Genomic DNA, 25,928 nt, shown 5'->3' on the forward strand with positions numbered 1-25,928 from the left:
TGAGATTTTTCTAATATATTTTTCTTATTTTGTATGGGCATAGAATACCGGAAGTAGGTCCTTAACATTGCTGCTCCGGGTGGAAACAGTGAATCTACACTATTTTGTGCGCTCTTCGTTCATCAGCTGTTCTGACCGGCATTCACACAGGAAACGGGTATTGTTCTTAATACGCCGTCTCTTAAAACAACACGATATACATAAACGAATCAATTATACTAGTTTTGTGTTCGTGCTTGAAAAAAATTATTGTCGCTTTGCTGAAGCTAGCTAGTTAGCCGGGTGCAGGCTAATTACTCTTGTCAAAAGAAGCAGTGAAAGCAGGTGTAGTGATAACGAAAAATGTTCCAAATATGTTGTCTATTTCCCATTTCTAGATGTGTATATACTTAAATGGGCTTAGATACTTGTATGTTTGTTGCAGGATTCATTCTAGAGCACCATGGGACTTTTGTCTGACCCCAACAGAAGAAAGGCATTGATCAACCTGCTCACTCGTCTCAATGCTCCAATCTGGTGTGTTCATTTCCCACTCACATTTATGTCCGTAACATATACTCATGTTATTCTTTGTCTTTTTTTATGAACTGTAATTACAGGTGCAAATAACAAGAAACATTTTTTAAAAGTAAAAATAGTTACCTTTTTTCGAAGTAAGAAAATGCCATGCTTTATATAATAAAGAAATAAGGAGTATATAATATAAACGGACTTGTTGGGACCGCATTTTAAAACATTAATGCAATGCAATGCTTTCATCAACATCGTGCTTTTGAAAAGAGAGGAACTGGTTCACAAAAGAACGCACAGTTTCAGTTTCTTATTTTCAAGAATGCAGAGTATGAGGCATACGTATGAACGTACTTTGTCAGAACGCTAGTCTTATAATTGGATCATTCGTGTACTTATTTACATAATTCATTACAGTTACGTCATGAGTCCTCTCCTGCTGTCATGTTATCCATTTTGATAGCAGCACAAAATGCATCTTGGGGTATTTTCCCAGCCAAGTCTTCACAAGTCAACAACCAATGCATCCTTGGTTTAAGCTAGCAGACAAGAACAACATCTGGATATTTTGTGCGTACTTTCAATTGGAATAGTACTTGGGTTGCGACTGAAGACGTTTTGCAAGATCACAAGCCTGTAGGAATGGACAATGTGAATTGAGAAGCGACTGGTGTTTACTATTTTGCTAGGTCCAACCGCTTTAGTATTTTTCAAAAAAAAGGCAATAGTGACTTTAATTTCTGTTTGTAAACAGACATCAAGAGCAGAGAAAGTTTACTCTTTGTTTTCCATATAACAGGAAAGGTGGAAGGCAGGCAGAGACTTCAAGTGTGGCGTAAGTTTGACATTGTTTTCCGTATAACAGGAAAGGTGAAAGGCAGTCAGTCAGACACCAAACATTGGCAATTGCCCATTTTTACATTGTAAAAGCAGACATTTATTGACGTTGGATCAAAGGTATGTATTTCCAAGCCAATCGTTGTGCAACCCTAACTATTATGCATCCATACACAATCATGATCCACAAGAATACTTTGAAAAGTACACAAGTCCTAGTCACAGTTCTAATTGATTTAGGGATAGCTTATTGGCGCCGAGCACCTTCTGTTTTTGTTTTAAATTAACAGTAGGATAAGTACATATTTAACATTTAAGATATTTTGGAAAAAAATCCTGTTATAAATGAAAAGTTGCAAATGTACGTGAAAGGCTCTATAATCACATCTATGATTTGCTTCATCAGTGACATATTCATGTCTGTGTAGCCGTTTGATTTTTTTTACTTGCAAAATTTTGAACAATGTTCACAATTTCACTAGCTTGTACAGCCTCAAGAAAAATACTGTTAACATTGCTTGGTATGATTCCATAATCAATTTCATTTTTCATTAGGGATATTTTGTGATAATCTTGGGGCAATATTCACAAAGTGGTCATTGAATTGGTTTGCAATTTCCTCTTTATCATGAATTACCAGATGGTCCTTCATGAAATAGTTTGGATAGATTGGTTTTGCTTTGCCTTAATTCAATACTTTATTTATTATACCCCAGGCTTTTTTTTTTTGGTGAAGTAATCAATTTTTTGTCTTCTTAGGATGGATACAAGTTTATTTTTATATTTTTTATTACTAGATTCTGCATCTTTTGTTCTATGTTTGAGAAACATTCTATATAGAAGATTTTTTTTCTTACAAGCATTTTTCCAACGCATTTGTCATCCAAGGATTATGAGTAGTATTTTTCCTGCTTTGTGCATGAAATGAAAAATCATTTTACAATATTTTTTATAAGAATGTATGAGTTTGGTCATGAAAGAATTAAAGGGATTATTTAAGTCGTTTATCCCAGTTCTGCCGCTTCAAATCTTCTCTTAAAAGTGCTACTGCTTTTCTAGATGTGTCTCTTATGATGATTGGAGTTTCCTGCAGTATTTATCCTTAATTTTTCATAGATTGTAAATACAGGGAGATGATCACTTATGTCCATTGTAAATATACCACTTTTTATTTCACCTTGTATGTTTGTATATACATTACCAAAGAAAGAAGCAATGTGGGTAGTGATCTTTGTACTTTATGCACGTTCCGTTTTTGTTTGAAATTAAAACGAAGATAAATAAATACAAGTGTTTAACATTTAAGATATTTTGAACGTTATTTACTGTAGAAAACGATAAGGCATTATTTACTTTTTTTGTTTTGTTTTTTTTGCTCTCTAAGACTACTACTAATTACCCTGGGAGGTCTTTGAACCTTTTGTTCGAATTTTAAAACAAAGATATTAAAAAACTAAAAATAACTCCCAATATTTTGCAAATCCAAAAGTTGTTAGCATATGCTATAAAAAAATCAACAAAGTTGAAGTTATTTTTTTTTAATTTAAATTTTGACGCCAATATTAGTGAAAATTAATATCTGCTCCAAATATCGGCTTCTTGACTACTAATAATCTGTAACAAAAATATCGGCCTGTCTCTAATTTTATTTTCAAATAAGCTTTGCCAGAATATGCGTTTTTTATTTTTTTATTTTTTTTATCAATAGCACAAAGCCAAAATAAATGTCTCACTAAAACTGATCATATTCATTCTTACAACTATAGTTTATATGATATTCCATGTTAAATGAGTGTTTTATATGTACTAGTTAGTGTTCTGTAGTAGATGATATGTGGAAGAATATGTAAAGCAAAAACACATTCTCTTTAAGCTTGTTAGTTAAATACCGATTACAGTGCTATAAACATTCTCTAATAACTAGGTGCTGTAGAATTATGTTCTAATTCTTCTGGAACTCTTTCATTACAAGAATAACCGAACAAACAACTAAAAGATAACATTCTTCTTCTTTCGGTTTCCATCCTCTCATTCGTCATTCGCCTGCTCCAGTGGGATGTGCTACATAGCGGGCATAGTGTGGTTCATGGGTTTGGCCTTCGAACCGTTCATCCTGCGCACCTACATGTCCGAGAGCGCCATGGGGTCCACCATGGTAGAGGAGCACTTCTCGGGCGGGGAGAGGGCGCTGCTCACGGCCAAGGAGTTTGGGGTACAAAAGAACAAAGCAGGGTAAGTCTTGACGCCTTTCGGTTGGCTGGCCCACGGTGCTGTTGGAACAAAATGATTTTTGCGTGCAGTGGGATGCCGGTGGACTGGCTGGTGGAAACCATGAAGGCACGAGGCCTGGAAGTGTACACGCAGACGTTCTCCCGCAAGCTACCATTCCCGGATGAAAACAAAGAGAGATTTGTAATTCAACTCTTGTTACGCATTTTCGGACTCAAACTCAAACTCTACGACTCATCATCATTTCTGCCTTCTCTTCCCGCCAAGATGGTGAAAGGTACAAACGTGTACGGCATCTTCCGTGCCCCTCGTACCCCACGGACCGAATCCCTGGTGCTAAGCGCTCAGTGCAGTGAAGAAGATGACAACAACCAGGCTGTGGGGTTGCTGCTGGTTATGGCGCAGTACTTAAGAAGTAAGTTTGGAATACAAGTGGAAATATCATCGATTGGGCGAAAAGTAAAGCTTTGTTACTAGCTCTGCTGTTTCAGTTATGTCGTCCTTTTTTACATATCATATACAGTCATTTCTGGACTACAAGGCCCACCTGACTATAAGCCGCGCTAGCTAAATTCGGGGAATACTCTAGTTTGTTACACACATAAGCCGCACCCGACTGTAAGCCGCAGGTGTTTTAATGTTACGGCAGCGGGTTCCCGCTACTTTCTTTTCCATCATGAGGGCGCAAATTGTCTCGCTGTCGTTCGCTCTCCTACTGTATTTGGGTTCACTTGGTTTGTTTTGCTAAGCTTGACGCTCTTGCGCTTCCTTTATAGTGCCCACCCTTGTGATCTGAGGGATTAGCCGCACCTTTGTATTAGCCGCAGGGTCGAATGCAAGTGAAAAAAGTAGCGGCTTATAGTCCAGAAATTACAAAAAAAAGTCCTGTTGCACAACATACTTCTATGGATTTAAAACAAATGTATTACAATTGTTTCTTTAAATCAATATTTATTATAATTAGATTGAATTTATATTCTGTTTCTTTGTGATGCATATTTTTTTTCTCATTGCATTAAAATAACAGATGAAAGCGATGACCTCTGCCAAGGCAGTACAGAACAAAATGTATAAATTGCATAAAATTTAGGTTTAATTGTATGTATTTTATCATTTAAATACTAATATTTGTTTTTTTTGTAGATTTTTTTTAATAGTGTATACTAATGTATTTGTATTTTTTTAATGTATAAAAGCACAACTACTGCAAAAATATATATAGCACAAGGACACGCAGTTGAAATATTTTAAATGATTTTGTAGTATCGTTACACTGACCGCTCGCTGTCATTCATCTTGTGTTTTTTTTCTTCTTTTTTTGTGTTGATTAGGGGCAGAGAAAACAAGTTTTACTTCTTTCTGTCCCCTTTCATTTATTTTACTTCAATTTGAATATGGCTTTATATTGTCCTTTCTTTTTTCTTTTTTTTTCTCTTTTTATGAATGAATGAACTCTGCCAAGACAGATTTTTTTTGTTTTTGTTTTCATTTGTTAATTTATCTTTTTTACCATCAAAAAAAGACTGCAGACAAGGCAAAAAAAGTAAAATATATATATATAATTTTTAATTATTTTATTTATGAAATTGTATTGTTGAAACAAAAAAACCTGTTCTTTATCCATTACAAAAAGTCAGTAAAGAGAGGAGAGTCCAATATCATTAGCCTATTGTTACTTTTTATTTTTTATTTTTACTTTTTTTTTCTTACAATACACTATTCTTTTTATTTTCTGGTTGTATTAAAATGAACAACCCCATGAACATAACCACATATAAATGTGAAAAATAAGTAGTCTTTAGAGTTTAAAACAATAAAACTATTCATTTTGCTCTTGTATTTCCCCCCTATAACAGTCCTCAGCATAAAAGAGTAGGTATGTTTGATACCTATTTTTTTCCAGTATGAATATTCAACTTTTAAGTCACCGATACCACCAGTAGTACTTTTGATACATAAAATTGCAGAAAAATCAATGACAGATTATTTTAAAGAAAAAGCTATCCCAATTGTTCAGCATTGTTCCGTAAAATTTAATAAAATTAATGTTAATTTTCCATTCTTTTAATTTCCGACCTTAAAACGCCCTAAGAAGGCACAGTCGCGAGTACCAATGCTTTGAAATAATGCCAGGATGCCTGGTATCGGTACTCGCCCATCCTTTAAAAAAAAAAAAAAGTAATGTCTTCTGTTTGTTTTTTTTGTTCTTGTTTATTATTTTGTCCCCTGTTTTTTTAAAGTATTGGTAGTGTGTAGGGGTGGAAATCTTTGAATGTCTCACGATTTGATTTGATTCCGATTTGTGGGTCTGCGATTCGATTCAGAATCGATTTTCGATTCAGAATCGATTTTTGTATCAAAATGATTTGATTGACAATGATTTTTGCTTCAATCTATAGATGTGCAAGGAATTGTAATGATCTACTCCAGTCTGACTCGCTAATGCTAATTAGCGCGCTACTTGCAGCACTTTTATTAATCAAAAGAACGGCTCAACGCTGAAAAAAACTCACAACTTTTATTGGAATAACTTGATCGTGACTTTTTCCTTCTACTCTCTAATGTGGCTTCAACTTAACAGTGTATTAGACCGTGTGGAACCACACTGCCCCTAAGTGGCCAAATCGGGTACAACATGAACAGCGCTCCAAATAAAGGCACACACAGACAAAGGCAAGACAGTATAAAATAATTTATTTTTAAAAATCGATTTTGGGACATTTAAAATCGATTCTGAATCGCGATTCTTATGAGAATCGATTTTTTTGGGGCACACTCCTAGTAGCGTGCATTACAATTAATGTGCATTACAAAGTAAGCAACCGTTCTATCTTCCTGGGTGTGATACTGCCCCGCTTGTCCCCAATGCTAGTGGACTGCAACATAAAATGAAGATAAATTACTCATTCTCACATATATCCAGTTTTGCTTTGCTCTGCAATGTAATGTAAGCCATGTGTTACCTGTCTGTAAAGATTGATGGAAAATACTAATATATGCATAAATGCTGTCTTAAGACTTTGAGGAAAACTGGATACTTTTCCTTTTAATAGATCAAGTGTACTGGGCCAAGGACATTATCTTCCTCGTCAACGAGCACGATCAGATCGGCATGCATGCCTGGCTGGAGGGATACCACAACACCAACACCACAGGTGACCCATTTCTCCTCGTGCATACGCGTGGTCATTTTGACAAGCAGTTGTCAGCGATATCATCCTTCGCATAGGGATGGACTATTCGCCTCTCCAAGGCCGTGCCGGGGCCATCCAGGCGGCCCTGTCTCTGGAGCTCAGCAGCGACGTGGTGACCAGCCTGGACATCGTGTTCGAGGGGCTCAACGGGCAGCTGCCCAACTTGGACTTTGTCAACCTCTTCAACGCTTTCTGTCAAAAGATCGGTGTCCTTTGCACCATCCAGGGCAAGGTAGGAAAGCTGCAAAATACATTTGTAGGATGTGTTAGAAAGTAAGGAATTATGGCATTTTATCTACAAAATTTGAAAACTTCCCCCCCCCCCAACTTTAAAAAAACAAAACTGAAATATAGGACCTTTTTCTTGAAAATGTGCGTGTGGTATCCTGAAAAATATGATTTATCTTTGAAATAAATATTTTTTTCTAGAAAGTAAAGCTTTGGATCCTGAAAATATGCATTTTTAAATCACTTGTTCTGCAAACAGCTGTGAACTTTAAGATACAATTTTTACAAAATAAAAAATTCGGAAATATAAAATTTCAGTCTCGCAATGTTATGACTGATGTAAAAATAGAAATTTTCATCTTCTCTTTAGTTTTTTGTTTTAATGTCCATTTTTACATATTTTCCCTATTAAGTGTTGTGGAATAAACAAATGATATAATAAACAAAATAATCCAGTACATAGGTATGCATGTTGCATGGAACAAATATTTTAAACCTTAAACATATACAAACATAAAATGTCAAATTTAATGCAACATATCATCGCTGCTATGTGAAAAACACTTATGTCCATTTTTTTTTCATTTTTGTGATTTTTTTTTTAAACGTTTTTTGGATGTCTGCATTCAGTTTCAGCCCAAAATTATTATTTTTAAGACAAAAATTGACATTTTTTTTTTACATAGCAGTAACGATATACTACATTATGAAATCCTAAAGCGCAAATAAAAAGACAATATACAAGAAAAATACTGAAATTAGAAATCCAGTCAATCTATTTTGATCCTTTTTAGACTGGCTAATATCGAACAATATTACGAGAACATTACAATGTATGTGAAGTCAAAATGGAGTTTAGAGCAAAATAAAAAGGACTTATGTAGAGAATTGCAGATAAGCGGCAAGAAATGAGGCGGACTGGATGGAACGTAAACATTCATTTGTGTTCATCCTAAAATGTTGTGTCCCAGCTGCAGAGGAACGACTGGGACAGCACGTCAGGTTACAGCCACGCCGTGCAGACGATGATGCTGATGATGCTCAAGCAGGCCAGCGGCAGTTCTTGGGGCGACCACGGGCTCTTCCTGCGCTACCATGTGGAGGCCATCACCATCAAAGGCATCAACAGTCACCGCCAGTACAAGACGGACGCCACCACCGTCGGCAGGTTTGTGATGGGTTTCCATCTCATAGCTCACATCACCCTCTTGATTGATTTTTATTTATTTATTTCAAATACAAGGGTTTAGTGGTGAACAAAATGAACAATGTTTTCCCCTTGTGTCTTTGCATCATTAGGCTCCTGGAGGGAATGTTTCGCAAGCTGAACAACCTCCTGGAGCGCTTGCACCAGTCCTACTTCTTCTACCTCTTGCCCTCGCTGTCCCACATGGCTCCCATCAGTTACTTCATGCCAGCCTTCGGCCTGATCGCCATCATCCTGCTGCTGCGCGTATCCTCACTTTCAGCCGGCTAACACTAAAATAACAACCAGCAGAATTCCTCACGTGTCCCAAGTTTTAGTCCTTGATTGAAATGCAGGCTTTGGATCTGTGGGCTCAAATCACAGCGCCCCCTGCGACACAAGATGGCGTCGCCAATGTGGAGCAGGTTGCTATGGCTTCACGATGACAACATTTCCTCAACACTACGTCCACACCAATCTACATTATCCTCCTCACAGCAGTCCAGTACTAGCGTGCTGTCCGTGCTGACTCCGGTGGTGATCAGCCACCTGACCGGGGTGGCCCTCTACGCGCTGCCCGTCCGCTTCCAGGAGATCGCGGTGGAGCACTTCCCGGTGTCTGAGACGGAGGCTGTGGTGTTGACGGCCATCGCGGTCTACACGGCTGGCCTGGCTCTGCCTCACAATACACACAGGTAACTTTACACCGGGATTTGGCACTACAAATGTAGGCGCGTTTAACTCATTTGCTCCCCAAAAACGCATAAATACCTTATATTTTAAATATTACCAGTGTCTCAAAGACGTATTTATATGTTTTTTATGTGTTTTTTTTATGCTAGCGTATACAAAAGGCATATATTGCAAAATTGCTAATACTAATATTCTATACCAGGGGTCTGCAACTTGTAGATCTAGTGAAACTAGTATAAATGAATATATTTTTACATATTTGTCTTTATTTTTAGATAAAATATTAATAATATTAATAAAATATTCAAAAATATATCAGGGTCCAAATTTGAAAATTGTCAGAAAAAGAGAGACAAAAGTTTAAAAAAAGAATGTTTTCTGAGTTTGGTCATATGACGTTCTCAAGCTGAGCCGTGATTGGTCATTATCTGAGCCGTGATGTCATTTTCAGTCGACAGCAAGTGGCAAAATGGCCAGGTGATTTTGCTGCTTAACTCATATTCCACAAATGCAATATTGATCAGAATAGAGAATACCATTTTATTTTAAAGACATTTTGGGTTGTCTTCCCCTTTTTAAATATTTACTTAGCACCAAGATGCCACAAGATGGCGGCAAAGAGTTACTTTTGTCTTAGTGTAGCTCCAGCTCGGGTCAAGATATTTCCTGGGCACCAAAGATGGTGCCATAGGTGAGTTTTTAAATAACTGAGAATACCCCCCACCCCCCAACAGAAAGAAAAATCAACCAGGCCATTTTGTTCCACCCTTGTGTCCTCATTTATACTGACTTCCTGTGTGTGTGAGACAGATTTGTGTCTGGCGAGGGGACGGAGCAGGGCTGGAAAGTTCTAAAGCTGGTAGCCTTGTTGCACTTGAGTGTGCTGCTGGGCTGCACCGCCCTCCTCAACTTCTCACTGGGCTTCATCCTCGCCCTCACGCTGGTGCCCGTGGCGGCCGGCGTCACGCCACACGCCCCCAAGTATAAAACGCCTGCGTCGAACCTCACCGTCATTCTTCAAACTGACTCGCCACTTCTCGCATCCCTCAGGTTGCCGACGGCCGTCATCTTGGTGGTCCTCAGCCCGGCCTGCATCTTGCTCTTCTCCGTCTTCGTTTTCCACGAGCTGCAGGAGACGCCGCTGAGCTTCCAGGACGGCTGGCTGCTCTTCCTGTCGGTCATCTCGCAGGGCATCCTGGACCACACGCTGTACGGCTCGCTGGTTTTCCCGCTGGTGGCGCTGCTGGTGTATCCCTGCTGGCTGCTTTTCTGGAACATCCTCTTCTGGAAGTAGGACATGTTTTCAACAAAGGTAATCTCAGGTTCTTCTACCACCAAGGATTGACCCTTGATAAGTCCACTGGAGGACTGACTGTACTTTTTTTTTTTAATATATTTTATTAGGGGTGGGTATAAGCATCAATTGATTGTTTTTGGAGGCAAAATTGAGTGTACTACATGGCTGCAATGGATTCAGTCCTAACAACTAGCCGTGCCGTTTGAAGAACATTTTCTTTTTTTTATGTTTATGTGCAAATAATGGATTAAATGGGCTCTTTGCACAAATCCACTACTTCCTGAACTCAATACCATTCCTTCATTTCCTGTTTTTCATGAGTGGACAAGCTGATTAATTCAGATGTGCCTGACCTCCGTAACCACGACGACAATGGCCAGACACACCTGGATTAATCAATTTGTCCAATCTATCGAAATTCAAACAGAATCTGCTTCTTCCTCTGTTCGTTGAATCGGTGGAAGCTGATGTCTGTGGATCTCACTCTGCTTCGTCTGTCCTTCCTTCCTTTCCTCGGTCTCTCCTTTGGTCTCTTGAGGTCTCCCTAATTTGTTGGAATTTAGATGTTTCTGGGGTTGGTGAAGGACTCTGGTTGATAACCCGGTGGGTAGTAGGTAATGTCTTGTCGGTGCTGGATTTCACTTTCCTTTCTTTTTTAATAGGTTTTAGATGAACTAATGAGTATACACTCGCATGCACGCACACATGCACATACTCACGCACATACTAAATAAAAATAAATAAAAAGAGAGCAATGATGACGACATGTCAAATTGGTAAAATTACCGAATGAACAATACTGAGCTCTCAAAAAAATATATAATAATTTTGTCCAATCGTGAAAGACAGGAAACAAAAGAAGGGTGTTAAGTTCAGAAAGTAGTTGAGCTATGCGAAGAGCCCATTGCTCATAGTTCAATAAAGGAAACGTATTTAACAATTCCAGGTTAATGTACTGATCTCCAGCTCTGTATTTATGCAGGAAAAAAAAGGATGAATGTTATGTACATTACTTCACTGCATATGGATTTAAGAAAGGCACATTGGAAAGCAGAGTGGGTTTCTTTTTATATACTTGTTTTAAAACATTGTGAATTCCAGTTGTTCCGTTTAAAGGCTTTAAAACAGAAAGTGATGTTGACTTAATGAATTTATTTTTTTTGTTCAATGTTCTCAATAAGACCACCACGGTGGTATGGAATTGTTTATTCAGCTAATGTCATTTGTTGTTTTTTTTACACAGTAATATGTATAACATCATTCCGTCGCTGTCACAACTCGAGGAGGGAATCTAATAAAATCAAATCAGCTACTAACATGTACATCAATTATGAATCATTTAAAAAAAAAAGCACACGTGTCCATTAAAATAGATTTGTAAAGAGTAAAAGCACTTGTAACCACCCTGTAAACATCCTGTCTCGTCGCCAACTTCACAGTTTTGCCCAGACGGAAATGCCAACATTGCCCGCACTTTCCGTCACCACCTAAAACCTTTGCTCTGCGAGCTGAATTCTTGCGGTATTTGAGTTCACAAACTCCCGAGAATACATCTTGTACAGAGCCTGCTGATTTTGACTGATCTGTACACTTTTTGTATGGACCAATCACAAAGCGGCATTGCGTTTGGGGGCGGGATATGCAGCTGTGACGAAACCTGGAAACGCTGACTCCGGGGTAAACAAACCTAACATGGACGAATGGATGCTGCAATTAATTCTGTTCTTGCTGATTTACTGTTTCCTTGTTGAATGTTGAACAGTGAGAGGCGCTTCATGCATTTTTATCTGGTAAATATGTTCGTGCTTTTTTCCCTCTCGATGAGAAAGATGATATTTTCATCCGTTGCCGTGATTGGTCAAAAAAAAGAGTTAGGTAGACGTGTACAAGATGCCGCATTGTCCAATCAGCTCAAAGTACTGTACAGAATGTCCCGCCTTTACAGAGCAAAGCACCCCCAGATTGATAATGTGGAGAAATCACAATTATCAATCTGGCTATTGCCAGGTTAGTCGCCACCTCCGCTCCAATAAATTATTAAATAACTTTTTTTTTCAAAATGAAATTTTAAAAAATAGAGAAGAGGTGTGGCTAAACTCAAAGCATTTGTGAAAAATAACCGAACGCTCTTATTCCGGCGTCATGCTACAGTGCTTCAAACGTCTCCAACAGCTATCGGCTGCCAGGACTCTCAGTGCACTTGACAATCATCGTGGTGTGTGTCGACAACATGTATGGCATAGCATTGTGTGTGTGAGAGAGAGGAAACTGCAGCGATGGGCGGTCAACTGCTGCTCGAGGCAGGCTCGCCGCGTGCTGCCTGCTGGAGGGCGTTGGCGGCGTGTGCGTCGGGTTTGGCCGTAGCGCAGATCTCGCAGCCTGGACGAGAAGGCTTGTTGATGAATGTGCATGAGGGACACGCCCATTCCGTCTACGGGAAGCAGGGGATTACAGGACGTTTGGGTTAGCACAAGACTTTATTAATCGTCTTTTGCCAAATTGGTTACTCCCTGGGGGCCAAATGTACTGAAACTCGTATTGTAAAACATAAATAAACATTCTAAGTATACAGAAAGTAAAGTAAATTTAAAAACATTGAAATAATGCAATAAATGGTCAAATAAGTGTTTTTCTCTACGGTGTCAGTAACAAAATGTGCCTTTTTCATTTAGAGGGCCCTTCCCAAAGGTGTGTGGTTTTGATGGTTACCTGTGTTCTAGTAGGTTTGTTGCTCAAATGCAGATTCTCCATGTCATGGACAACCTGTAAATCAGCTGGTTTATCGCCACCGCCTGTATATAAAAAAAAATATATATATATATATATATATATTTGACAACTTTTTCTTCTAGTTTTAAAAGTCAAGCAACAACATAGCCACCAATAGTACGTTCACATGCAGGCAATACATGAGCTAAAACCCGAATACGACCCCTGGGTGACCCCTTTTCTAACCCGAATTCTTCGTCATAAAAATTCCTATTAAGGTATGTCGATTGAACAGGGCATTGGTTTGCCTTGTGCGCATGCTCTATTGTTCTTCACTTACTCCTATTTGCAAGGAATCTTGGTCTTTGTAGTACAGGAACGACTTACGGCTGGCGCCGTGCTACTTGGATACATTGAGCAGCGTTTTCACATTATTTTCTGTCTCTAAGACAAAAATGCCACAGTCCGTGCTTTAGGTGTGCAACCCACTGGAAATACTCAAGTAGAGGCAAACACTTGATGACGCAGCAAAGAATCACACTTTTGGAGTGAGGAGGAAATCCACTACTTGATTTAGTGTGGTGAGTGACATAAATATATAGTAATATAATAATATAGTAGTAGTAGAAAGTTAAAAGCCGTATCCGTAGCAGTAAGATGGTGGAGTGTCAGTCTTATTCAAGATGAGTGTAATATAAATAGTAGTTACTATATCTATGATTATATAATAAATAAAAAAATACACTGTTGTGAAACAACTTTTTTTTTTTTTTTTGCTGCATATTACCAGTACTGTAATAGTGTTTTTTATTTATTTATGAATTAACATTGAAAATAATCCCAATTTCTACACACTCTAAAATAAGGCAAGTTTCGGTAACTCCCCCATTCCTATAATTTACCTATATATATATATATATATATATATATATATATATATATATATATATATATATATATATATATATATATTTAAAAAAAAAATATATATATATATATTTAAAAAAAATATATATATATATATATTTAAAAAAAATATATATATATATATATATAAATATATATTTAAAAAAAATATATATATATATATAAATATATATTTAAAAAAAAAATATATATATATATAAATATATATTTAAAAAAAATATATATATATATAAATATATATTTAAAAAAATATATATATATATAAATATATATTTAAAAAAATATATATATATATAAATATATATTTAAAAAAAAATATATATATATAAATATATATTTAAAAAAAAATATATATATAAATATATATTTAAAAAAATATATATTAAAATATATAAAAATATATATATAAAAAAATATATATATAAAAATATATATATATAAAAAAAATATATATATATATATATATAATTTTTTTTTTTTTTTAAGTTCAGCTATGATTTTTTTATGTTTTTGAAATGCCACAAAGTACTGCACATTGTAACAATTTGCCCAAAAATTGCTTATTATTTGACATTTTATGACTGAAACATATTTTAATTAGCAGGAGTTCCATTACGAATCACAATGAAAACCTCTGGTCCATAATTTTCAGGCTGGATTTGGGTTCGAATTTCCAGCCCTCTGTCATGTGACTTCATGTGTGTGTTGTGTCAGGGGTGTGTGCAATTTCATTTTTTGTCAACAGGTGGCAGTAACGATTCTAAATTGAATTTTCTGCGTTTAGTAGCTTTAACGACTGTTTTTTTTAATACAAAATATTAAACCTATTCAACTATAGCCCGTTTTGGCAGCAAACTTATCATTCATTGCTTTGCTTGCTGAAAGTAGAAGAAAAACGTAATGGCCAATTAATGATAAATGTTAACCGAGTGAGCATTGTCCTACAATTGACAATTAGAAACGTGCAGAGACGTACCCTGATTGGTGTGGGGTAACCGTGGCGGCAGTGTGCTGTAGCCCCGACGGTCTTGGGACGCGGGTCCGTTGCCGGGCGGAAGGGGCGGGGCGGACGGAGCGCCCTCCAGATCCTGCTGGAACAGCTGTCGCGTGATGCGGGCCTGGCGCGCCGAGATCAAGTAGAGGTACGCCGTGTCGCCGTCGCGCTGGACTCCATAGGACGCCAGCGAGCGCGAGTCCATGCACAGACACTGACCCATCACCCAGCGCTGCACGCGCGGGTGGAAGCTGTACTCCACGAACACCTGCGCAGGTAAACAGTGCTGCTTTGTTGTTTTTTTTTTCTTCTTGTAATGTTGAGTTGTATGTAACCTGTTGTTTGAGTGCAGCCACCGTCATGTAGGGGAAGACTTTAACTGTGAAGCAACAGGAAGAAGAAACATCCTCCACTACCACAGACAAGCTGTAAGACAACAAAAGTTTTACAATACGTTATTGACAAATATCTTATAACTCAATTAGCCTCAATGACAAATTCAAATTTCAGTCATATGCGAGTACCTGATCTCCCCGCTGGCGTAGTTCTTCTCCGCCGGCTGGATGCTCAGAGTCGCTTTCTGCCGGGCCAGGGCGGACGCATGCATGGCAGCGGCTTGCGCGTCGCCGGCTTCCACCGCCTTGACGAGCTCCAAGCAAAGCTCCTCTGAAGAAAATGAAGAGATGGAAAAGTGAGTACGTTGGTCAGCAAGTTAAGATTAGCGAATAAGTGGCGACACCCACCAGCGAGCGGCAGTGACGGTTCTGTAGCGGTGGCGTCTGCTTGCTTGCCGCTTGCTTCATAAACTGGAAGATAGCAAAAAATAAAAAGCGTCTCACGACGAAGCTGGTCGACTTGCGTTAACGTGACGAAGAAACTGAAATCTGACCCCGCTGGGCCTCTCGTAGTGACGACATGACCACGGTGGCCCACTCCTCGGCCTCGCGGTCACAGCGGAAGGAGAAGCGGATAAAGTCGTGAGGCGGCGCCGTCAAACGCATCTCGTGGCAGCGCGCCGACTTCACCTCGTAGTGCACCGAGCGCAGGTCAAACTCCACCAACTGGGGACAGGAAAAAAGATGGCTCAGTTATAAGTGCAATGAAATTTCCCAAATAATGGACAGCATTTACTATAGAGTTTTTTTTAAATACACTTTTATGATATCGGATTCCGTCAAATAGCGGCAGCTCTTTAATATTGCCGTCAACTGTGCCCTCCCGCCCCTTACACTGTTTGCGTTGTGAACACACCATGCAGTGTATGTAAAAAAACGGGCTCGTTTGTATTTAGGTATGACAAATATTAGTGAATTAGTTGTTGACACATATCAAATACTTATTGTGTTCCTCCCCGACACGCTATTTTGTCCCTTCAATCCAGTAATTCACACCCATTTTGCCATGAGAGCTCAAGTGTGCCACGGGAAATCAGGATAAGAAATGGACCCTCCCGCAAAAATTGCCTGTAGTTGCCACAAGATGGCGGCAAACACTACTTCTCTATTAAGACGGTTCCGTGGAATCAAGACGACTTTTCAAATTCAAAATAACCAGACACTAAAGACTTAACTGGAATGTGACTCAACAAAACAAAATGCCAGAGTTGTGTGGAGTCCTGATCGTGGCTCCACAAAGTTGTGTGTCCATCTTCACGCCACATCGCCTATTCTGCCTGCGTGCTTGCCGTTTCTCTCCAGTTTTATTTGATATTTAAATTGTAATACGATGCACCATTGATGTTGTTTACAATTCCAAAAATGTGCAAGCTCTTGTAATAGATGCCTCCACACCCATCTCCAGGTGCGTAAACACCTGCAGCCACAAGTGTAGCAGACATACCCTATTTAATAGCTGTTAAGTAAACAAATCAAAGGGCTCTCAACTAGCTGCTTTCTGTTGATGTAGCCACATTTTGCATGTCACGTGTACTGTGATAATTAGCAATAGTCGTTAACAATTGGTCATTTTTGTGTTATTGTTGCACCATTTGGGTTATACTGTATTTCATAGATGGCTGTCGGTTTACAACGTTCATGACGTAAGAAATGGCACATTGGCACAAGGTATGCTCAGTTACCATCATGTATGTACTGGTTTTCATTTGTGTTTAAATTTGCATATTTTCCATACACATATTTACCACAATTATGAATTTAGTATGGTACTTAAGTAAATTTTACAACCAAGTTTTTTCTTGTAACAAAATGCTTCTTTCTAAACATGAATATGCCCTAAAATGACTTTTTGCCTTGTCCCTCCTTTTTAATAACTAACTTGCATAAAACCGACAAAATAAGTTTTCAATTAGTTTTTTTATATTACTTTGTTGTAAAAATAATTTCGTTTTTGTAAATAGTAGTAAACGGGAAATAAGTCAAAAGAAACATTCATCTCAGGGGGCAGCTATTTTGCCACTTGCTGTCGACTGACATCACAGTTGCTGCAGGGCTCAGGTAACGACCAATCACAGGTCAGCTTCACAAAACAGTTGATCCGTGATTAGTTGTTAAATGACGCTTGAGCGACAGTGACGTCATCTTCAACAAGCGACAGTACAACGCAAAATGGCCGCCTACTAAGATGGATAAAACACAGGTGGATTTTCCTGCTTAATTCATATTCCACAGCTGCATTAATCAGAATGTCGTGTTTAGACTAGTAGGGTGCAGACAATATCTTATCGTAAAATAATCGATGTTTTCAGTGACCATCGTAATTGAGTGTCACTAAAACCAACACAAACTTTTAGCTTATTACTTTCAGTAAATTTTACACTTAAGTATAATAAATAAATAAACTTGTGTTAACTTTTTTTTTTTTTTTTTTTTGCTTACATGTAGATATACGCTAGTAAGAAGCAGGCCGGTATTGTAGGATGAAATCTCACCACGTTGCGGTTTCCGCTGGTGTCCCGCAGGGCCAGTCGAAACTCTCCGGCCCGGCTCGGGTCCATGCTGAGCTGGAGGCGCAGAGCCTCGCTGTCGGCTCCGGGCAGGCACAAGGGGCGGATACCGGAGTGGGACACCGACACGCGGACGGACATTAAGACGGTGCTGCAGCAAGCAGACGAGGGAGCGAGGCCGGCGTCGCAGGCTCCGGGCTGGTTAGAACCGAGCAGTGAAACCTGCGGAGCCCAGCCGCCCGAGCTGAGTGCCATGTCGCCCCGCGGACGAGCGGGGCTTCGGAAGCCCCGCCGAGAGAGCGTCAGTGACTACTACCGCTTAGAAGAGCCACCGATGGGAGGTAAAAGCACGTGTGCTCCCGGGTCGGTCGTATATGTCCACCTGGCCGGCTAATGGTTCCATTTCTAACCGAACCGAGCCACCAGGTACGGGAAGGAGAGAAGAAACAAAACAGGAAGTAGACGAGTTGGACGTACGTTCGTCCAAGATTTCGCTCCGTCAAGAAACAACGCGAGATTTTACGGTGTTTGAAACTTTTCGTGCGTCTCACTGAATGTAAATCAAATTTAGAACCCAAGTACAGTAATATAATAAAATATTTTAAAACAGTATAACATTTATTTATAGTTCTAGGCTTGTTTGTATAAATCAAACTAAAATGATTTAACCGAATCTAAAAAAAACCCACAAAAAATACACGAACAATAAAATATAATTATTACTGCTTGATTAATAGGCATGAGCTTAAAATGCAAGTAATTCGAAAATGAATAATTAATTTAACAAACATGTAATACAAATAAAAAAAAGTGGGGCTTAAGTAGAACAACAAAAATAAAAAAATATGTAGGAAGAAATTAATAATAATAGAATGAATGTTACTTGCATTAGATTAAATTGTACCTAATTATGAAAATACAAGTTTTTATTTTATTTTTTTATTTCTTCTTTGGAAATACAAGTAAACCAGTGAAGTTTAATCCTATTTGTTGGTAAATTACGTTCTTTGTATACATAAACAATATACTAAAAAAATCAATAGTTTATATTTAATGATTCACATTCAAATTAATTTGAAAATAAATTGAAAAGTTAATTATAACAGTGGAACTATATCCTATGTATCAATATTTTATTAAACTAAATAAAATAAAGTTAGCAATATTTAAAATAATACAAATATATAATTTAATACACATACGTTTATTATTATTATGATTACTATTTTAAAAATGTAGTTTGCATGTCATTCCAGGACATAACTATCAACCAGTGTCAAGGTCCACGAAGGAATTATATTTCGACGTTGTCGTCCAACGTGGTGGAATGGTGGTCAACTGGTTTAAATCGTGAGTTTAAATCTGGGCTCGGGCCTTCCTGTGTGACTTTGCATGTTTGTCTCGTGCTTGCATGCGTTTTCTCTTTTGTTTTCTTACACATTCTGAAAACGGGTCATTTTACGACTCAAGACTCTAAATCATAGTTGGCCAAACTTTTTCATTTCAGGGCTACTTGCAGAAAAATGGAAGATTGCAGGGGCCACTTTAAAATTCTTTGACTTTAATTTATTAAAGTAAAAAATGTGCTGTGCCGTGACATGAAGGATGTAATCCGCGACGTTTGTCTCATATTCATCTTTTAATCTGAAACCCAAATGTCGCTATACACTAAAAACAAAGGAATTATTCTTGCCGTTCCAATACTTTTGGAACTGACTGTATAATGCTTCGAACCTTGCACCGACAGTGACATATTAACCATTTCTCCTTTTGAATCTGGAGTAAAGCATGCAGACTGACGTGTGTATTCCTAATGGAAACAAATTCAAGTTAAAATATGAACCAAAGGGTCAACTTGTACCCAATCCTCTTACGACCTTCAACGCAAACCAAAAATCATGCCTGTTAATAAAGTACACATTCCCTCGTCATCTGTGTGTATCTTTAACCAGGAATCCTCCTCTGACACTCCCACAACTTGGACTGCCCAAAGGAGCTGCAGCCACGCAGGAGATGAGCTCCCACTTGGCGACCCCGATGGAACGAGCGTCTCGCACCGAGGAGGCGCTGCAGCAGGTAAAAACAAAATGCTGAAAGAAATCTTCCAAATGTGCTATAAATTGTCATTTCCCACCCAAATGTGGCAACCAGGGAGCGAAGAAGCCCTTCGAGGATGTGATCGACGTCAGCTGGGGCGACCCTCACACGGCCGGCATGAAACCGCTCACCTTTGTCAGACAGGTAACAAAGACGGCTGATGACAATGCATTTTGTATAAGTGGATTGATTTGACTGCGCGCGCACGGTGCGGCAGGTGCTCGCTGCTTGTCTTTACCCGCAACTGCTGGACGGCGACAACTTCCCCGCGGATGTCAAACGTCGGGCCCAGAAGCTGCTACGCTGGTGTGATGGCGCTAGTGTCGGTAGGGAGGAATCGCCGAACTCCACTTCTAAGGATTCTCATTTCAAAACCACTTTTCACGTAGAAAACACAAGTGCAATCATTCAAACTGTTGCCGTCATAATACAACTTCTGGTAACTCTACAGACAATGTTTTAATTTGGAAGCTACTTGCAAAAAACAAAATAATTTGGGTGTAGGCAAGTTCTCTATCTATCTATCTATCTATCTGATCGATCCATCGATGGATCGGTAGGCAGGTCGATCGATCGATCTTAGCTTCTCGATCTTAGTTTAGCTTAGCTTAGTTTATCTTAGTTTAATGTATTTAAGCTTAGTTTATCTTAATTTATCTAAGCTTATTTTAGTTTAGCTTAGTTTATTTTATTTTAGCTTAGTTTATCTTAGCTTAGTTTATCTTAGCTTAGTTTATATTAATTTATCTAAGCTTATTTTAGTTTAGCTTAGTTTATTTTGTCTTAGCTTAGTTTAGTTTATTTAAGCTTAGTTTATCTTATCTTAGTTTATCTTAATTTATCTAAGCTTATTTTAGTTAAGCTTAGTTTATTTTGTCTTAGCTTAGTTTATTTTAGCTTAGTTTATCTTAGTTTAGTTTATTTAAGCTTAGTTTATCTTAATTTATCCAAGCTTATTTTAGTTTAGCTCAGTTTATTTTTTCTTATCTTATCTTAGTTTAGCTTAGCTTAGTTCAATTCAGCTTAGTTTATCTTAGTTTAGCTTACTTAAGTTTAGTTTAATTTAGCTATCTTATCTAATTTATCAAGTCTTTATCAAGGTTAATAATTTTACGAGTCGATTGGGTTTGCTTAATTGCTTTTCGACGGTGTACTGGGGACTTTTACTATTAAAGATGTCTTTGTTTTTCTTCAGGCTCGTATACAAACACAGCAGGTATATCCGAAATAGTAGAGGGCGTCGCTGAGTTCATTAGCCAACGTGACGGCGTTCCAGCTGATCCCGAGAACATTTGGATCCATTCAGGCTCCCAAACGTCGCTCAGGGTATTCGCTCATTCATTTTTGCACGAGACAGCATTATAGCCTACTGTTGGATGGACGCTTGTTTTAAATCAAATTTGAGTAAGTCATTAAATGAATAGAAATGCTATTATTAATACATCCTTCAATGCTATGTACAACTTATTTATCAGTGTCATTAAACATATATCTTTTTCATTGATATACCAGTAAATAAAATTAGTCACTGTGTCAATCGGTATTGAAATAAGAGATTTTTAATTGAAATTTTCGATTAAGTCTATTGACAGCCAGTTAAAATATGTCATAATTTACTGTTATTTTATGTGTGCGTATATCATATGCATGTATGTTTATTTTGGACACAAAAAAGCCCACCATATTACACGACTAAAATGCCAAACAAATGTCTTTACATTAATCAAAGTAGCACTTAATTGTTTGCTAACACAGTATAATAATATTTAATTACATTTATCATGATATTTAAAAAAAACAAACATTTTAATTATATATTTAGAGACCCCTGTAATCAATTACAAAATTAAAAAAATCCCAATAATTAAATTCAAATGCCACTGAATACATTCAAAAGAACATCCATAAAATAAAAGGTCTATATGTACATAAATTATTTTGGCATCCAAATTCCTCTGTATTATTCAATATCTAAAATTTCCAATAATGTCCCTTCATAGATGTGGAAAAAAAAATGTGAACATATTTTTAATCCATTAATTCATTAAAGAAATATTGTTTTAAAAAGCCATTATTAATAATTTAATAATTAATCACAAATGTATTTTTTAAACTCATATTTACTAATGATCAAGGTCCTCAAATCTGTGATTATTGAACAATTACAATAATAAAAAAAAAAAAATCATAATTGAACAGACTTTTGCATGAATGTCATGATGTCGCCCAAACAACGAAGACCATCCTGACACTGTTGGTGAGCAGCGAGGCGTCCCCCAAGAGGGGCGTGCTCGTTCCGGTGCCGGGCCACAGCACCACCTCCTTGTCCGTGACGGTCTTGGGGGGCACGTTGGTCCCTTATTTCCTGGATGAGGAGCGCGGCTGGGAGCTGCGGGCGGATGAGCTGCGGCGAGCGTTGGCGTCCGTCCAGGGAGCATGCAGGCCCATCGCTTTGTACGTCATCAACCCGGGAAACCCCACAGGTGCGAACGTCGGCAACTGGATGGCCGCCGGTGTCGTTTGCGGTTATGTTCCAGCTGTTCGTGCTCCTCAGGGCACATCCAGAGCAGGAAGTCCATGGAGGAGGTCATCAGGTTCGTGGCGGAGAACAAACTCTTCCTTCTTGCCGACGAGGTGAGCAAAGTGTTGTTTCGTGTTTAATACAGAGCAACTGGGAAAATATTAGGGAGGCACATGTTTCCTAATTCAGGTCAAACACAATACGTTGCAAAAACACCAATTTATTCCATCCAGCCATTCATTACCCATCCATCCATCCCTCCATCCATCAGCATGTCCCTCCATCCGTCCATTCATCCATCTTTTATCCATCCGTCCAGCCAGTCAGCCATGCAACTGTCATCTGTCCCCATCCATCCATCTCTCTCATCCAGCCATCCATTTCCCCATCATCCATCCATCTGTCCCGCCTCCTTCCATCCATCCATTTGCCCCTCATCCATCCATCCCTCATCCATCTATCCATCGCTCTCTCATCCATCCATAATAATAAATAATGCATGGGATTTATATAGCGCTTTTCTAGACACTCAAAGACGCTTTACAATGGAACGGATACATTATTCATGCATTCCTGCATTCACACTGTGGTGGCGGTAAGCTACTTAAGTAGCCACAGCTGCCCTGTGGCAGGCTGACGGAAGCGAGTCTGCCAGTGTGCGCCTATGGCCCCTCCCGCCACCACCAAACATTCGCACCTTCCATACACCATTGTGGGTAGCACCGGAGGCAATGTGTGTGAAGTGCCTTGCCCAAGGACACAACGACACTTGACTTGGGGAGAGCGCAGATCGAACAGCCAACTGTCTGGTTACTGGACGACTGTCTCGACACCCTGAGCCACGGCCGCCACAATCCAGATCCATCATCCATCCATCCACCCACCCATCCATTCATCTCTTTCATCCACCCATCCCTCTCTCATCCATCCATCCATTTGTCCCTCATCATCCACCATCCATCTATTCATCCATCCATCCATCCATCCAACCAACCAAACGTCATCTGTCCCATAAATCTCCCTCATGCACCCATCCCTCTCATCAATCCATCCATCCATCATCCATCTGTCCCCGTCCATCTCCCTCATGCATCCATTCATTTGTCTCTCAGCATCCATCCACCCATCCCTCTCTCATCCATCCATCCATCTCTCTCATCCATTTGTCCGTCCATGCTGCCCAAATTTGGTAAACTAACCCTCAAATGGTTATCTCATGATAAAGGCCAACAGAGTGGTTATTTTTCAGCTTTTCTTTTGCTATTTCATTGTTGCCACCACAGAATCATGTTTAAAACCGGTCGATAACCATTGAAATTTAATTTGTAAAAAAATAAAAAAATCTATTTTTTTAAATAAATTGTTATAGAATTCATTTATTTATATGAATCATAATCAATACAAAAATATTCCTAAAATTGAACTTCCCCCCAAGAACTCATTTTCACTGAAAGTTGACAATATGCAAATGAGTCGAATGACGTCATACCCGCAGGTGTACCAGGGCAGCGTTTACGACTCCAACAGGGAATTTGTGTCTTACAAGAAGCTCCTGCGTGAGCTGGGGCCTCCTCTGGCCCACACGCTGGAGCTGGCCTCCTTCCACTCGGCATCCAAAGGCTTCCTGGGAGAGTAAGCCGCGGATCACGTGACACGCTCAAAGCCTCCCGATTGGCCCGCGTAGGCACTCTGTTGTTTTCCGACCAGGTGTGGTCTTCGAGGAGGATACGTGGAGCTGGTCAACATGGACCCCGCCATCATGCCGTACGTCGAGCAGCTGTTCCATATGGGCACGTGTCCTCCCGTCACCGGGCAAATTGCTTTGGAGCTGATGGCCAAGCCCCCCCAGCCGGGAGATCCTTCGTACCCGCTTTACATGCAGGTGAGGCCACCGCGGTCCAAAAATACGCAAAATGTCAGAAAGGATGCACGTAAACCGCTGATGGGTAACGCCCATCGATTAATACAATTTCAAAACCCGTTCCCACAGGAGACGGCGCACATAAGGAGCACGCTGGTTGACAACGTGAAGAGAGTGCAGCAGGCGCTCAACCGGCTGCCTGCTGTCAGCTGCCAGCCCGTGCAGGGAGGAGCCTTTGCCTTCCCCAGACTGCATCTGCCGCTGAAAGCCATTCACAAAGCCAAGGTCAGATCCTCTTTGAGGGCGGGTTCTCAACAAGGTTATTTTAGTTAACGAATGAAAAAACTAAATTACAAAAAAACAATTTTGATTTAATTTCTAAAAACTGAAACTACATTTTATGTTTATAAAACTATAATTACAGCGAAAATGTCCTTCGTTTTAGTCGTTGGTAATTAATTTAATACAAGAGCCTTTGGCGATGATTTTAAATGTTATTTTAAGTATATTTATTTTGATACTAACCGGAATAACCGGAATAAAGATGTTTGAATGTGTGTCATGCAGAAGTGATGTCATCTAGCAGTAGGCCATAGAAAAGCACCTTCAGATGACGTTTCCTTTTGCTTGCCCGCTTTTTCATTTAACTCAGCCGAAACGTAACGCTAGATAAGAAATGTTATTTTTTTCATTTTACTGTGGTGTTTATTAAATAACGTGCAAAAGTAATACACATAAAAAAAGAAAAGAAAACACAGAAACTAAGCAGTAATTTTTAAATAACTAAAACTCATAAAAACAGAACCACCATGAAAACTAAAACTAACTAAATTTAAAAAAACAAAACTCAAAACGAAATCACAACTAAAATGAAAATTCCAAAACTCATAACCTGAGTTCTCAAGCACCAAAATTATTCATGAATGGAAACAGTGGGATCTTTGTAATATTGTCAGCAGTCTAAAAGATCAAGGTCAGATATGAAAACACAACGAAAGGATCATTTTTATTTTTTTAGATATTGGTGAAGAAAAATTGGGCTCCATCAGAGTCTGCATTTTTTTTTCACCACAATTTCAAACAGTTCCTACTTATCGTATGAACGTCACTCACTGTCGCATTTTCAGAAATAGGAAGATGAGATCTGAAAAATGTGCACTTGTCATATAGGTATGCACTCCAGAAGCCACATATTTAAATACAAGATGTGAAAGCGCCCCCTTGAACCCAACCGTCACGTTTCAGGAAGGGGGCATGCAACCTGACATGTTCTACTGCACCAGACTGCTGGAGGACACCGGCGTGATGGTTAGTCCAGGATGCGAGTACGGACAAAAGGAAGGCACCTACCACATCAGGTTAGGATTAGGGTCCAAGCACCAGGTGGTGGTAAAGGCCCTCTTGGAACCACTAGTATTAATTTGGATAATTTATTTAATATTTTTTTTCCCCTTGTATAGGTTCTGCATTATGACCCCAGCAGACAAAATGGAGAAACTTCTGAGACGCCTCAGTGCCTTCCACTTACAATTCATGAAGGACTTCTCGTAAAGAAATGTTTTCCACAGGACAGTGTAAAAACTTTTTTGCATCAATGACGAGAAGACTACTGTCAGAGAGGTGCATATGTAAAATTATATGAAATTATAAATACATTTGTAATAAAGCATGATAAATAAAATAACTAGCAATAGATTTGCCATCACTGCTTCCCTCTGTGGTGTCTGACAACAAAGCCAAATA

At 38.9% G+C, this 25,928-nt stretch overlaps 3 protein-coding genes across 6 annotated transcripts; 2 read left to right on the forward strand and 1 right to left on the reverse strand.

Moving 5' to 3' along the window:
- Positions 1–74: 74 nt before the first annotated feature.
- gpaa1 (glycosylphosphatidylinositol anchor attachment 1) lies at positions 75–11,490 on the forward strand. Of its 4 annotated transcripts, none has more exons than XM_086084191.1 (14): positions 75–157; positions 425–516; positions 1,310–1,345; positions 3,400–3,579; positions 3,648–3,759; positions 3,844–3,991; positions 6,630–6,731; positions 6,806–7,002; positions 7,970–8,166; positions 8,298–8,451; positions 8,541–8,609; positions 8,683–8,879; positions 9,688–9,858; positions 9,928–11,490. In XM_086084191.1, exons 2-14 carry the CDS (start codon positions 443–445, stop codon positions 10,169–10,171), a joined length of 1,881 nt encoding a protein of 626 aa, XP_085940317.1. In that variant the 5' UTR covers positions 75–157; positions 425–442; the 3' UTR covers positions 10,172–11,490. The 4 variants fall into 4 exon arrangements, with proteins under 4 accessions (XP_085940317.1, XP_085940326.1, XP_085940335.1 ...); XM_086084200.1 differs by having other exon boundaries at positions 8,686–8,879; XM_086084209.1 differs by lacking the exon at positions 1,310–1,345.
- LOC147181237 (ranBP-type and C3HC4-type zinc finger-containing protein 1-like) lies at positions 11,365–18,177 on the reverse strand. Its single transcript, XM_086084239.1, has 8 exons — positions 17,692–18,177; positions 15,694–15,865; positions 15,548–15,610; positions 15,329–15,470; positions 15,140–15,230; positions 14,787–15,072; positions 12,884–12,966; positions 11,365–12,605 (listed from the first exon to the last, which is right to left on the reverse strand). The coding sequence occupies exons 1-8, from the start codon at positions 17,959–17,961 to the stop codon at positions 12,459–12,461; spliced, it is 1,254 nt and encodes a 417-aa protein (XP_085940365.1). The 5' UTR covers positions 17,962–18,177; the 3' UTR covers positions 11,365–12,458.
- LOC147181238 (alanine aminotransferase 1-like) lies at positions 18,001–25,891 on the forward strand. Its single transcript, XM_086084227.1, has 12 exons — positions 18,001–18,047; positions 19,659–19,782; positions 19,858–19,947; positions 20,021–20,129; positions 20,999–21,129; positions 22,043–22,286; positions 22,358–22,437; positions 23,820–23,956; positions 24,032–24,206; positions 24,315–24,470; positions 25,431–25,543; positions 25,646–25,891. The coding sequence occupies exons 2-12, from the start codon at positions 19,720–19,722 to the stop codon at positions 25,734–25,736; spliced, it is 1,389 nt and encodes a 462-aa protein (XP_085940353.1). The 5' UTR covers positions 18,001–18,047; positions 19,659–19,719; the 3' UTR covers positions 25,737–25,891.
- Positions 25,892–25,928: the final 37 nt, after the last annotated feature.

The sequence above is a fragment of the Leptonotus elevatus genome, chromosome 1 (genome assembly GCF_054856555.1).
Source record: "Leptonotus elevatus isolate MCC_2025b chromosome 1, RoL_Lele_1.0, whole genome shotgun sequence".
Classification (NCBI taxonomy): Eukaryota; Metazoa; Chordata; class Actinopteri; order Syngnathiformes; family Syngnathidae; genus Leptonotus; species Leptonotus elevatus.

Coding starts and splice junctions, on each gene's coding strand:
- gpaa1 (XM_086084191.1), top strand. CDS start 443: ATGGGACTTTTGTCTGACCCCAACAGAAGAAAGGCATTGATCAACCTG. Junction 517..1,309: donor CGTCTCAATGCTCCAATCTG/GTGTGTTCATTT, acceptor TCCATATAACAG/GAAAGGTGGAAGGCAGGCAG. Junction 3,580..3,647: donor GTACAAAAGAACAAAGCAGG/GTAAGTCTTGAC, acceptor TTTTGCGTGCAG/TGGGATGCCGGTGGACTGGC.
- LOC147181237 (XM_086084239.1), bottom strand. CDS start 17,961: ATGGCACTCAGCTCGGGCGGCTGGGCTCCGCAGGTTTCACTGCTCGGT. Junction 15,866..17,691: donor CCAGCGGAAACCGCAACGTG/GTGAGATTTCAT, acceptor TCCTGTCCCCAG/TTGGTGGAGTTTGACCTGCG. Junction 12,606..12,883: donor ACAAACCTACTAGAACACAG/GTAACCATCAAA, acceptor TGCTTCCCGTAG/ACGGAATGGGCGTGTCCCTC.
- LOC147181238 (XM_086084227.1), top strand. CDS start 19,720: ATGAGCTCCCACTTGGCGACCCCGATGGAACGAGCGTCTCGCACCGAG. Junction 19,948..20,020: donor CGCTCACCTTTGTCAGACAG/GTAACAAAGACG, acceptor ACGGTGCGGCAG/GTGCTCGCTGCTTGTCTTTA. Junction 20,130..20,998: donor GTGTGATGGCGCTAGTGTCG/GTAGGGAGGAAT, acceptor GTTTTTCTTCAG/GCTCGTATACAAACACAGCA.